General features: G+C 52.3%; 1 protein-coding gene across 5 annotated transcripts in view; it reads left to right on the forward strand.

Annotated features, from left to right (window-relative positions):
* Positions 1–12,807, forward strand: part of PDE4B (phosphodiesterase 4B) — a 192,026-nt gene that overhangs the window by 127,580 nt on the left and 51,639 nt on the right. For all 5 annotated transcript variants that reach the window (XM_067001866.1, XM_067001867.1, XM_048062154.2 and 2 more), the window contains 4 exons: positions 4,651–4,845; positions 6,296–6,332; positions 6,416–6,486; positions 9,715–9,764. In XM_067001866.1, the coding sequence (XP_066857967.1) occupies positions 4,651–4,845; positions 6,296–6,332; positions 6,416–6,486; positions 9,715–9,764 (353 nt within the window). The remainder of the gene's footprint in view (positions 1–4,650; positions 4,846–6,295; positions 6,333–6,415; positions 6,487–9,714; positions 9,765–12,807) is intronic.

The raw sequence follows: 12,807 nt of genomic DNA on the forward strand, positions 1-12,807 counted from the left end.
AATAGGTTAGTGCAAAAAAAAGGGTAAATCCTAGGACTGACTGAAAGGCTTTTCTGGCTCAGCTGCTCTGCGGTTTGGTAGCTGGGGTGTTTTCAGAAGGAGAAAGAAAAGCCCTTAGGAGGTGGCAGTGCTGCCTGTGCAAAGAGTGGTCGTGCATGCTGCCATTGTACACACCCGTCGTGCACACTCCAGTCGTGCACACCCCCGTCGTGCACACACCGGCCACGCACACACCATTTGCATTTTCATTTTGCTGGTAATGAAAGTAGGGAGGGTGTCTGCTGTGTTTGACTGTGCCCTGTGTTTCTGAGAGCTTAATGGCAGTGAACTGTAGTGAGATGATAACGTAGCCGGGGATGTGCATTTGGGAAAATAACAACTGGTTTATGAAATTCAGGATTTCTTCTGTAGGGGGCTTAACCAGCCACACGATGTTAACTTGTTAGAGGATAATGTCAAGCTACTTATCTGCAGTAAACACGAAAAGGATTAGGTTTCTTGGAAGCCTCCACGCGAAAAGAAAATCCAAACTCATTTCTGCCTCCCTCGTGCACTTCCCCGGCCGCACCCAGGGCTGTTGCAGCCCCACCAGAGGCTGCAGCCATGGGCACGCCGTGGGGCACGCCGTGGGGCAGGCTGGCTTCCTCTGGTGCTGCTGGAGGAAAAGCAGGAGCAAGGAGAAGCCACAGCCCTGGTAGCTGTGGGTTTGGGGCAGAGCTTGCATCAGGCCTGGGGCAGGGAGGTGGCACAAGGAGCTGCCGGGGCTGTGCCTGCGTTTCTGTTCGCCTCCTGGGCACGGGTGGAGGATGGCTGCGGGGCAGGAGAGCTGCTGGGAGGGTGAGCTTCTGCGTCCAGGGATCACCAAGTCAAAGAACAAGCATTTTTTTGCTGTGTAATACCCACAGAGGCTCAGTAACGCGTTGCAGCAGACGACAGCTTGTGTTACCGGTGCTCCAGCAAGCCTGGGGGGATGTTCTGCGCCAGGCGGCGGCGATGGGGGGCACGGGGAGCTCAGGAGCCGCGTTTCAGGGGAATGAACGTTTGGGCTCCAGGGGTAAAAACCAGTCAGGACCCACCCCAAGGGTCCTGGTGAGGGATCTGAGCACTAAGGAGGCCCCTGAGCAGCAAGGTGTTCTCGTGGTGGGTCCTCGTGGTGGCACGGCTTGGCTCCGGACCCTCCCACGCTTTTTGGGGGGCAAGCTGCTGGTGTAAAGGTAGGGACCCAGACCCACTCAGGTCGGCTGTTCTCCTGCCCAGTTTACCCAGTTGCTCCTGAGCGTGGGCCGAGCTGGGAGCGGCCGCCAGCTCCCTTGGTGTCTCAGGGCGGCAGGTGCAGGATCGGGCCCCCCGCTCGGTGGAGCGCCGTGCCTCTGCATCTGTATCGGCTGTCAGCCTGCTCGGTGCAGGCGTGCCCAGCCCGCGCGCCCGAGCCCGCTTTATGAAGTGCTGGTGGTTTCAAGCACAGCCCTTTCTGCGCAGAAGATCGTTCAGAAAAAAACAGCAAGCTGTTCCGATAATGGGAAACAGGTGCACGAAATTAGATAGCAGTGAGAAGCGGTCGTGCTTGTGCAGATCCGAAGATGTAAGAAACGGCATTTCTTCGTTGTTCGTGGTCTTAGAATTCCAGCTGAGTGTCTTTGTGACAAACAGGGTGGTAACGGTTGCGAGAGGATCTTTGTAATTAGCAAATTCTGCCCAAACGTCCCGAAATGCCGAGTTTTGGAAATCCATTCGGTGCCGTGGTGAAGGTGGGGCTGTATCCAGAGGCTCGGGGCTCGTGCCTCAGGGGTGAGCCCGGGAGAGCGGAGCAGATGGGGAGCTCGGGGAGAGTCGGTGCTGTCGTCCCGGGGAAACGTGTAAATTCCTCGTACGAGCAAAGCCCACACAGCCCTGCCTGCCTGGCTCCGCAGTCTGAAATGCGTCTGTCCTTGTGTTTTATGTTACAGATTTAGAAGCAAAGCGCGAGGCTGCGTGGCTCTCACGGTAGCCATTTGGCTTGCAGTCTCTATTCAAATGCCTCCGAACCACACGGAGCCATTTCTGTGTCCCAGCCTTAACCCAGAGCTCCCCACACACCGGGGCTCCCAGAGGGAGCACGTTTGGGATGCCGCCTCTTCCTTGTGCCACCCCACTGGGAAGTTGTGCGCCAGCCCCCGCTGGGGGAGGCAGAAAAAAGGGCTTGGAGCTGCTGGTTGTGCTGGAGAGGGCGCTGGGGACCTGTCCTCGGCCGCACACGCTGGCAAAGACAGCTGGAAGGCGAAGGGGTCAAGGCCCTGGTCGGGTTTTTCCCCTATGGCAAAGGTCTGCGGCGGTTTTTAATGTAGAGAAATCGTAGTCGTTGCTGCCAGACTGCAGGATTTGGGCACTGGGGGCTTGTCTTAGTTCATTTTCTTTGTTTTCCGGAACGGTGCACGGAGGCTAGCTGTGTCCCACGGCTGTGCGTGATTCCTGCCGGCGTGTTGTTGCGTATTTCCTCCGTTCGCCCTCCGTGCCATAAAATCCTTCCACAGGTCTCCAGCCAGTGCCGCCGGCTGCTCGGGGAGCGAGCCGCAGCTAACTCCTGCCACCTGCTGCCTCCCTCCTCGCTCTTCACTTTATCCTCATTCTTTTTCCTAAAAAGCGCAGAGGGATGGAGGAGAGAGGCCTGGCCACCCCGCTGAGCACCTTGCCCACCCAGCCGTGCCACGTCTGCGGTGCTCGTTCACGTGCAAAATAGGACCAAAAGGGGCAGTGCCCACCCTCTGAGGGGATAACTACAAAATCCTGACTAGCTGTCGCTTCTGGGAGGGGGATCCTGTGTTAACTCGGTGGCTGAGGACGTGGTTGGCCAAGCATGGGATCAGGCCCAAGGAAGGGGAAGGGGTGGCAGCGCTTGGTCTTGAGAGACCACAGATGCTGCAGAAATCTGGAAGACTTGCACGGGGCAGGAAGGCTGCTTCCTGGGGAGCTCTGTGTTGGCCAAGGTCCAACGTCCCTGCTTCTGACCCAGGTCACGGGGCACTGGGGCTCCTTCGCCTCGGGCTACGGAACTCCCTCCGAAGGCACTGAAAATCCCGCAGGGCTTGGGTGGGAGTTCCTGTGCCCGATAGGCTTAGGCCGGCAGAGAACTTCCTTCGTGCTGAAAGAGGGATAGGGGAGGGGAGGGGAGGGAGAGGAAGGGGTTTGAACATCTCCCACCCCCCTCGAGACAGAGAAGCCATACAAAGCCAGATTTTAGGTGGATCCCCTCCATCCACTGCACGTGCTCTATTACTGCTGTGTAGTCTTTGCAAAAACCCTTTTGCCAGCCTTGCCCTCTGCCTCCCTCCCTTCACTTCTACACTTTTTAAAGCTTGCATTTTACCTTTTCCTCCCAAAGTGTTTGCTGATGCCTGTCAGCAAGTGGCAGGTACAACAGCAAACCACCAGAAGCGCTGTGCCCAGCGAAATGCTCAGGTTTGCCTTGATGCTGTATTTCCATTTGTGTTTGTAAGCTTAATGTTCATGATAGAGGGCATTTGTGATAAAATGTTTTGAGTAATCAGAATTAATTTTCTGAGTAGGTATGGATTAATTATCAGCTGGTAGCAGTTTGTAGACATCATAGTTACAGCGCTGGGTTTCTTCTGTTAATTATTTTGTGGGCAGAAATAAAGTGTACTCAAGCAGTCGTTGGTAAAAGAGCAGAAAAAAAAAAAGTAAAAGAAAATAAATTAATTGAACCAGGAACTTTTGGCTCAATGGGATGAGCAGGGTCGCCAGCAGCACGAAACTGGGAGAGGAGGAATGGGAGTAGGGAAAGGGGAGCGTGAGGGCTCGGCTCCTTCTGCAGGATGGAGCCTCGGGCTTCCCAACTGGAACAACTTCCCAACCCGTCGCTCATGTGGCGTGGCCGGGACCTGGTCGCACATCTGGGGAGTGCATCAGGCAGGGGGGAGCGGGGGCGACCCGCTCGGTGGGCTGTACGAGGGGCGTCGCTGCTGGGGCGGCCAGCCTGACTTCAGCCCCGGGCCGCAACGGCCAAGTTATGAAAGCATCAGGAAGTGGGTGTAGAATGGAAACGGTGACAGAGGGCTCGGGTTTTCTCTTTCAAACCTCCCTTTTGCAGCCCAGCTGTTTGAAATTCGCTGAAGTAATTTCTCAGGATGGCTAAGATGTGAAATGTGGCTGAAACGGGAGGCCAGCGGCTTCAGACGCGGGTGCCCCATCCTCGCAGCTCTTGCAGGATTTCAAAACCTTGCTCCAAACCTGGACGAGGACGGCGTGGTGCTGCCAGCGTGCGGTTGTACAGTGCAGTGCCTTTAGTCCCCGTGAGGTTTGCAAGGACTGGGGTGAGATTTGGCACAGCCGCCTCGTGCGCACTGTGCAACCGTGGGGCGAGCTGCAGAGCCTGGCACTGGTGCTCAGCTGCTGCAGGCTGAGAGCATGTGCAGGGGACAGAGCAGGTGAACGCAGGGGAGAAGCCTTGAGGGTAAATGGTGGATCTTAACGCAGAGCCCTGCTTGCACGCAATAGAAATACGTCGGCGGGAGGCTGCAGTGAATGCAGCACCGCGTCTTCTGCACTGCGCGAGGGACGGCGCAAGTGGCATCGATGTGCTGCACCCGGAAGAACGTGACAAAAAATGGCTTTTGGTAGGCACGTGTGACACGATCTGTGCTTTGTTTGCAGCTTCGATGTGGAAAATGGCCCGTCCCCAGGTCGCAGCCCGCTGGACCCGCAGGCCAGCTCCTCCTCGGGGCTGGTGCTGCACACCGCCTTCCCGGGGCACAGCCAGCGCAGGGAGTCCTTCCTCTACCGCTCAGACAGCGACTACGACTTGTCACCAAAGACGATGTCCAGGAACTCCTCTCTCCCGAGCGAACAGTAAGCACAAACTCGGCTCTCGTCGTGTTTCACAGCAACTGCGGCTGGGAGCTCTGAGTGTCCTCCCGTAGTCCCCAGCACACCATTAAGAGGCGCCTATGGGTGGCTCTCACATTTCACAGCCCAAGCACCCGAGACAGGTGCTCGCACAGCCTGCCAAGGCACGACTTCCTTTTCCCCATCGCACCCTTCAAATGCTCCCCTTTTCTCCACAATCTGGTAGAAGAGCTTTCAAAGCCGTGTTGGGAACTAAAAGGGAATGTTTGCATGTGCCCTTCTGCACTTGTTTTTCTCCGTTACGCTCTCACCGTGCGTTCTCAGTGCCTGGTTAACATCACCGCACGCCATTAGCCTGAAAAACAGAAATATGACCGTACGCATATTTACAGTATTCCTCTTCTCCATCCCGTTTTTCTGTCATGAGTTGTTTGTTAGAACCGAGTGAAAAATAAAGCAGAAAGCCGAGCCAGATGGTTGGCTTGAGAGGATCAATATAACTCAAAGCACAAAGCTTAAACGAATGTCCTGGATTTGCAGCCCTTTATTTTAAAAGGCAGTTTAAAGTTTTAAAGTGACCATTAAGCTATAAAAAAGTGCTCATAAAAAAGCTTGGCTGTTAAGAAGGCCCTACAGGTTTTGCCATGAAGTAGGAATCTAGATAGCAGCAGGATCCATTATGAGTTCCCCTGGAAGAGAGCATCCCTCCGTGCAGCCAGCGCGCCTCCTCTCCCTGCTTTCCAGCCGCGGTCAGGTCAGCCCCGCACAGCAGGAGCTCGGCCCACTCTGCGCTCAGTTTGGGAAAAATAGATCCCTTTGTACGGGATTTATCGCACAGACACAAGTGCTTTGTGCACTCTTGCCAGCAAAATCCTTCCTATTGATAATGACGGTCGTGATGTATTTTTCTCAGAACTTGTGCTCACATCTTCCATGATGAAAATGGCCAGGCGAAACCCAGTGTTTGAATAACATTAAAGACTGTGACACAAATCAACAAAAGCCAGGAAATTCAAAGCCGACCTTTACCCAGACCGTGGCGGGTTTTTCCACCACGGTGTGAGTGTGCTGCCTTCGCTTTGAATTTCCTGGCTTTTATTGCCCCGCGTTACCAACCCGAGCGATTGTTCCAGCTTGTCGGCCCTGGACGTGCCCGGCGAGCCGAGGCCTTCCCAGCGCCCGCGGTTTCGTGTGGTGTCACACGCAGAAAGGCTGCGCGGGCTGAAGGCTGTGTTCTGGGTGCAGGGACACCTGTGATATGCTCCTTGGGGTGACTGGAGCGTTGCTTGGGGTACAGATCTGTCAAGAGTGCTCGGGGCCGGGGTTGGGTACGAGCCCGTGCTCCGGCGGCGTGCATCAGTGCCCCGCTCTGGTAAACGGGTCCGGCACAGGGTCCCCGTCCACGCAGCGTGCTGTCCGAGCTGACGCAGCCGTGTTCTTGTTTCCCCCGCAGGCACGGCGATGACCTGATCGTCACACCTTTCGCCCAGGTGAGTCGGGAGCCCGCTGCCTCGCGCCGGCTGGGGACGCGTTGGGTCGGAGAAGCGCTGACGCCTGCTTCTGCTCGCCCTAGGTGCTGGCGAGCTTGCGGAGCGTGAGGAACAACTTCACGCTGCTGACCAACCTGCACGGGACGGCCAACAAGTAAGGCGAGGCTTCTCCTCCCCGAGCGGGGCCGGGGCCGCCGCTGGTCCCTCTCCGCCCGCCTGAGGGCGCCCGGCGGCAGGGGCTGGGCCGGGAGTCCGGGGCCGGCCGGGGGAGGCCGCGCGACGCGGGTGTGAGGGGCTGCGAGGGGCCGTGGGCGCCGTGCCGTGCCCCCGAGCACAAATCCGCCCCCTTTTGGGCTTCCTTGGCCGTCCAGCTCAACCCGGGGTGCCGGCCTGTGCTACCGCAGGTGTTCACGAGGAGCACGGGCACTGGGAGGAGAGGCTCTGTCCACCCTGCCCATGCCACCGTCACGTCCCCGCGGTGTCCCCTAGCAGCAGTGACACCGAACAGGACCGAACTTAACGGCTGCTTTCACACTGAACAGGAGAAACCCTGAAACAGGAGAAACAAGCTCCTTCATCCACAACCCTCGTTTCCCCTTGGCCATTTACAGTGCGCTGGTCATCACCGTTTTCTGCCCGGCTTTGTCCCCGGAGAGCCGTTGTGCCCCAAACCACCATCCCTCGTCCCTGCAGGTGTCAGGTCTCTGAGGCTGTCTCTGAGGCTGGTGGCACCGCCTGCTCCAAGCCCCTCGTGGCACCTCGCACACCGCCCCGGTACCGGCAGCCACCACCGCCGCTTTGTGTCTGCCGGCACCGTCCTGCGCTCCACGCGCGGCCCGGCGTTTCGTTTGGGCGTGAGGTTTTCCTCCCATTGATTGCAGTTGGCGAGTTTTGATCGGAAATGAAGCGCCGCATTCCAAGATGGAGGTTAATAGAAAAACAGATGGCTGAAAAAATAGATCCGTTTTTTTTTTGTTTTTCCGCTTTGCTTTTTTGAATAGTTGAAGCATTTCGTTCCTAATGAGGAATCTGAAATTGGACGGGGCCGGAAGGAAGCGAGGGCGTAACCTGTAGGACACAGAGGCATCTCGCCGTGTCCTTTTGAAAACATTCCCAGATTTGATTGAGGTATAAAGTCATTTGCCCAGCCAAAGTAAAAGTCATTAAATGTTTAAGCCATTATGTGCCAAACATCCAAGTCCGTGGTGGAATGTGCTTCCAGGCGCTGCGGAGCTTCCCGCACAGTTTCCAAACAACTCTGCTGGGTTACAGCCGCGCTGCCAACTCATGATTTTATCATATGTCTCATGATATGTGGTATTTTTCTTAAACTTCTGCTCTGGGGATCATGAGAATCTCAGCTTTTCTTTAACCCTTCCTCATCCCTCTTTTTTCCTCCTCCTTCACCCCCACTGTCCCAAGAAAGAGAGAGAGGATGCTGTCCCACTTATTTACAGAAATGCTGGAAAATATGAATCTTAAGGACTGAGGGAAAAAAAAAAACAACCAACAATGAAAAACAAGAACTCTTTATTTTTTTGGACTTTAACATCGGGGTTTTTAAGACAATTTCCTGCCTGGAAAAGAGGAGAGCGTGATTAATGGTTTCAGAGTGCCTGAGTTTGGCAGATGCGGCCGAGGACACGGTCAGAAAGCATCCGGTGCTGGCTCCCTGAGATGCCCATCGGCAAGGAAGAAGGAGTGGGAGGCGGGAGCCACGTGCACGTGGTGACCCAGAAGGGGCAGTGGCATTGAAACGCAGATCTCCGGGGCTCCGCTGCCCGCTCCCTGCCTGCTGTGCAAACCAGGATGGGCCCGGCCGGACGTAACTCGAGGGTGCTGGGTGCGGTGCCGTTCCCTGTTCAGGCTCTGACACGGGGAATACCCTTCCGAGAATGAGTTCACCCCTCCCTGCCCCCCGAAGGCACGTCTGTGCACCTCGGCGCGGTGGTGGAGGTACGTGGAGCGCTGCTCTCCAGACGCTGGAAGCGCCGCAGCCGCAGCGTGGTGTCCCCGCCGAGGAGTTTCTGTTTTCGAAAGATTTCAAGATTTGGATTTTCAAAGGCTCAGCACGGGCAGGTTGGGGCAAGCTTTTAGAGAAGTCAGCATCCAACGTGCTGGGCTGAGCCCTTCGAAGAATCTGTGGCCCACGGTTCCCTCCAGAAAAGCCGAGCCTTTGCCATCCCACCCAAAAGGCGAGTGCTGCGGCCGCCGAGCCGCCGCTCGCTGCAGCCCTGCTCGCCCTCGCCCTGCTGGTAGGTTGGGAAGCCAGGACCAAGGTTTTGGAGCAGGACCCTCGCTGCCTTACTGTAACACAGATCTTACCTGGCTAGCGAGGCCCTCCTGGAGCACTTCTGAAGAACCCCCTGGAGCTACAAGTGCAGCAGAATTGAGCTGCTCGCTTGCTTTGATTTTAGCTTCAAAGGAGAGCTGGCAAATAATGGATGTTTCGGTTCAGTGGCTGACTCAAAAAATTGGGGTTAGGAGGTTGTCTAAGAGAGAGCAGGGGGAAATCCGGCTTCAGTTAAAACATATCAGAAACTTCTTTGGGAAGAAAAGCGCCAAGTTTCACTTTTGGTCAGCCTGAAATACCACGTTCAATCCCAAATGAAGTATTTTTATTTTTGTGTTAACTCCTTTTAACTCCTTTAAAAAAGAAGTCTGTTTTTTTAAAGTAAATTATGGTTTCAATGTGAAAAATCAACCGTTTTATTTGGCAAATGTCACAATGAAATCATCTGACATTTGGAGAAATACTGCATCATTTTTCCAGTCAAACCTGCTTGCTAAACTTGAGCCGATTTTTCAGATAGCTCTTGATCCTTCTGAAATCCAGAGTTTCCTGATGAAATTGTTGCTCCTAGTCAAGAAATGTCATTCAGCTTTGTTTCAGAGCTTGTGCTAGTGACTGCAGTGTCTCCTTATTTGTTTCCAGGTGCAATTCAGGCTGTTAACTCTGGGGTTTAAAGCCTTATACCTGCACACTGGTATAACAGTTGACATTACTTCAGGGTCCTGTCCAGACTTCGTTGTCTTTTGGCCTTGATTCTGGACCCAGCGAGCCCTTCAATCACAGAAACTGGCCCTTGCTGACCTCTGGGCGTGTTTTGACCATGAAGCTGCCAAGGCAGCGTGGGATGATGGCACATCTTTTCGGATGTACGCTCTTTCTAGCATGTGTGTGTGCTTAGCCGGGGGACAGGGCACGTTTGGGTTTTTCTAACAGATATATTGATATTGCTCATTAACTGCCAAGTCATTTGAAAGAGTTTTGGGTTCTTTTTTAACATGGAAAAGGATTTCTAGCTATGGGAATGGATGGTAGCAGTACTTGAAGAGTTAAAGTAATACCTATTTATAGAGTCTTCTTTATCCCTTTTAGGAGATCTCCTGCAACGAGCCAGCCACCTGTCTCCAGAGTTAACCTACAAGGTACGTGTGTGACTTTGATAATCAAGGCCAAGTGAAGAGGAAGGGATTGCACATCATTTCACTAAGGGCTGCTTCTCTGCTCCCCCAGCCCAGCGCAGTTCTGGGCTTCCAGTGCTGCTTCTGGTTTACTCGTGCAAAACCAATACGGGAGAACCATCAGGGCCAGATTATTGTTATTGTAATAGTTTGGGGTTTGTGTTTATCCTTGCGTGTTAGCATAAAAGACGAACATGATTTTGGTTTGATAGTCATGGCCACAGTGACTGCTGCTCTTCTGAGTCCCTGTGCTGCACAGGCCTGGACAAGCACCAGCCTACAAGCCTCGAACAGGCTCAGACACAGCTGTATTTCTTATCCTGTTTATTTCAGTTGTTTGCATGTGCTCTATGTAAAAATTGCAATCTCAAAAACCTTTCTCAGGTGAAACTTCCTCCGCTTTTATTAGGCTGCCCTAGAATGGCTTTTTTTTTTTTTTTTGTTACGTTGTTTGTTTGCGCTCTTTTGAAATCTGCATTTAGCAACCGACCGAGAGCAGCAGTCAGTAAGTGAGGCTGATCGCATCGTCTTCCCTGCCTGTTCCCCTTCTGCGGGCTGCGGCCCTCCGTCACCTTGTCCTCGTCCCTGTGTCAGGTCAGGCACCGCAGCAAACGCCCAGGTTCAGCTTCAGCCAGGGAGGTGAACAACACTGAGCAGAGGCTCTGGGCAGAGGGCCCCGAGCAGTGCACTGTGTGCAGCTCGTGGTCCTGAGTGCTTGTGGGACCCCTCTCAAGATCAGAGCTGGTCCTACTGACGCTAGTTTAGATGTTACTCCCACAGAGACGCAGATGAGATTTGGAGGAGTGCTCGTGTAGGGTTTAATCTCAGCCTTTCTTATAATTCAGTGCTAGGAGGGACTAGTAAAATTTAATTATTACAGCGTGTGAAGCCTGGATAACTATCATTTCCTCTCATGCTGTGTGTTATTTACTGTCTGGGGACACGTACAGCCCAGGAGACTTCCGGGTTAGATTCCTCAAAAATAGTTACTGGAATGTGGAAATCTCAGATGCAGAAAGAGAACAGGACAACACGAGCTTCAGCTCCTTCTCCTTCACGCACTGTCTTGTGAGCAGCATCGAGTCGGGGCTAGCAGGAATGCAACTCGTCACTTTATTTCAAGATTTGTTTTAGCAAGACTTTGCTTCTGTGGCCTAGGTAAAAGAATTCATGGAAAATTTCATAACCTTTGCATAGATCTGTTTATATAGGCTACAGAATCTGATAACAGGGAGATAATTCCCTTCCAGGAATTTTTTGATTAATTTTCTTAGCACTTTCTGTGGAAACAATAGCTTTCTGCTTTTTAACACTTTGTGGACATTTTTCTACATTTATGAGGACATTACAGTGTATTACAGTATTTGCAACATGAGCGGTACTTGATACTTTCTAGCTAGCCCAAGCTTCTAACACTGGGAATAGGTGAAAATTTCAGCTCCCTTTTTGACTGAAGGGTCTGGCACTTGTCGGGAAAGTTTTTTTGTTACTCTGGAAAGCTCAGAAAGAGAAAGCAACTGACAAGAATCCAACTTTTAGCATTTTTAACCAAGCCCTTGTGATCCTGACTCACGATTTTCAATGTTTCAGTGCTCTGTGGACAGGTATGTCTAAATAAACTGCATTAACGTCTTAACCTGAGGTGTGAAAAAAGAAAATGTCCAGTGGTGGAAGTGAGCCACGCTGGATGCCTTTTCCATATGCAGATTTTTATTTAATACAAACGGGCTGTGGAAGAAGAGGCAGGAAAGCTCTGAAAAGCAGCCTGGTGAAGCTGCCACGCTCGCTGCCAGGCGGCTACGAGGCTTGTAGCTGACAGGGGACGCGCTTCGTGTGGCTCTCAGGTGAGGCCAGCTGAGAAAGCAGAAAGCAGTGAAGGCCATGTGCCTTCTAAGGAAGTTTCCATTTAAACGCAGAAAGAGCAAAGATCTGTAGGGGATATTTTTTTTTTCGGTGCGTGCAGTTTTTTTCTTTTCCCCTAGATGGCTTCTGATTTGGAAATTAGGAAAGGAGGGAGAGATTTCCCTATCAGAACACTTCCACTTTTGTGCCGGTGGCTCCTGTGTCTGAAAGGGTGCCGAGTGTTTTTCCCATAAGCTTTGGAGAAGGAAACAGTAATGTTTGGATTGGGACTAGGCTGTGTTACATCCTTCTAGATAAAAGAATGTGTTTCGAGATGAAATGTGTTTATGTTCTCCAGACGGGTTAGCCGGCAAAGCTCGGTATTTTATTTTAGCTCTCCCATGTCACACATTGATTCATAGATCTACCACAATCAATTGACATCAGTATGAGCACCTCGTATATGTCTCCTTTTATTTGTCATTAGCGGAGTGATTTATATCCTGTTATGAAAAGTACAGAACTCGGGGTTTAAAGCGAACTGGCATACATTAATAAAATTACCCTGGAGGGAGACAAATTGCATTCAGCGTTTGCACTGGAAGTAATTCGCGCCAGCTGTTTACTCCAGCAGAATATTACGGGATTTGTCAGTTGTTTGAAACAGAGAGGAGCCAAACCCACTGCTCGTGTGCTCCCGAGGAGTTGCATCACTCAGGACCCAGGCCCATGGCGAAATGAATGAGCTGTGTCGAAATTATGAAATTCCTCTTCTTTTTGCTTTCATTTTCTCGAAACCATGAAAAATTCTGGTCAGGTTTTTCATGGGACAGAGGGCTTTCAAAGCCGATACTGATGTCAGTGTAGATTTCAGAGCTTTCTTAACCTTACAACCACAGCCATAAAAGGAAGAGGAATATGCATTGGACATCCTGTGTTTTGTCCTTGGTATCAGCTTAAGTAAATCTGGCAGATTTTTCCTGTTATTTTGTTATAACCGCAGATCACAGGAACAAACAAAATTGCTTTTATGAATTAACTAAGAAGCCATAACATGGAAATATGAAGCTGTAGCAAAAAGTCCATAAATCCTTAATTAGCTCATGTACTTCACAGCTGGGGAGGATAATGGGGATTGGCAAGGCCGTGAGGTTCCTGAGCAGTC

The sequence above is a fragment of the Anser cygnoides genome, chromosome 8 (genome assembly GCF_040182565.1).
Source record: "Anser cygnoides isolate HZ-2024a breed goose chromosome 8, Taihu_goose_T2T_genome, whole genome shotgun sequence".
NCBI lineage: Eukaryota > Metazoa > Chordata > Aves > Anseriformes > Anatidae > Anser > Anser cygnoides.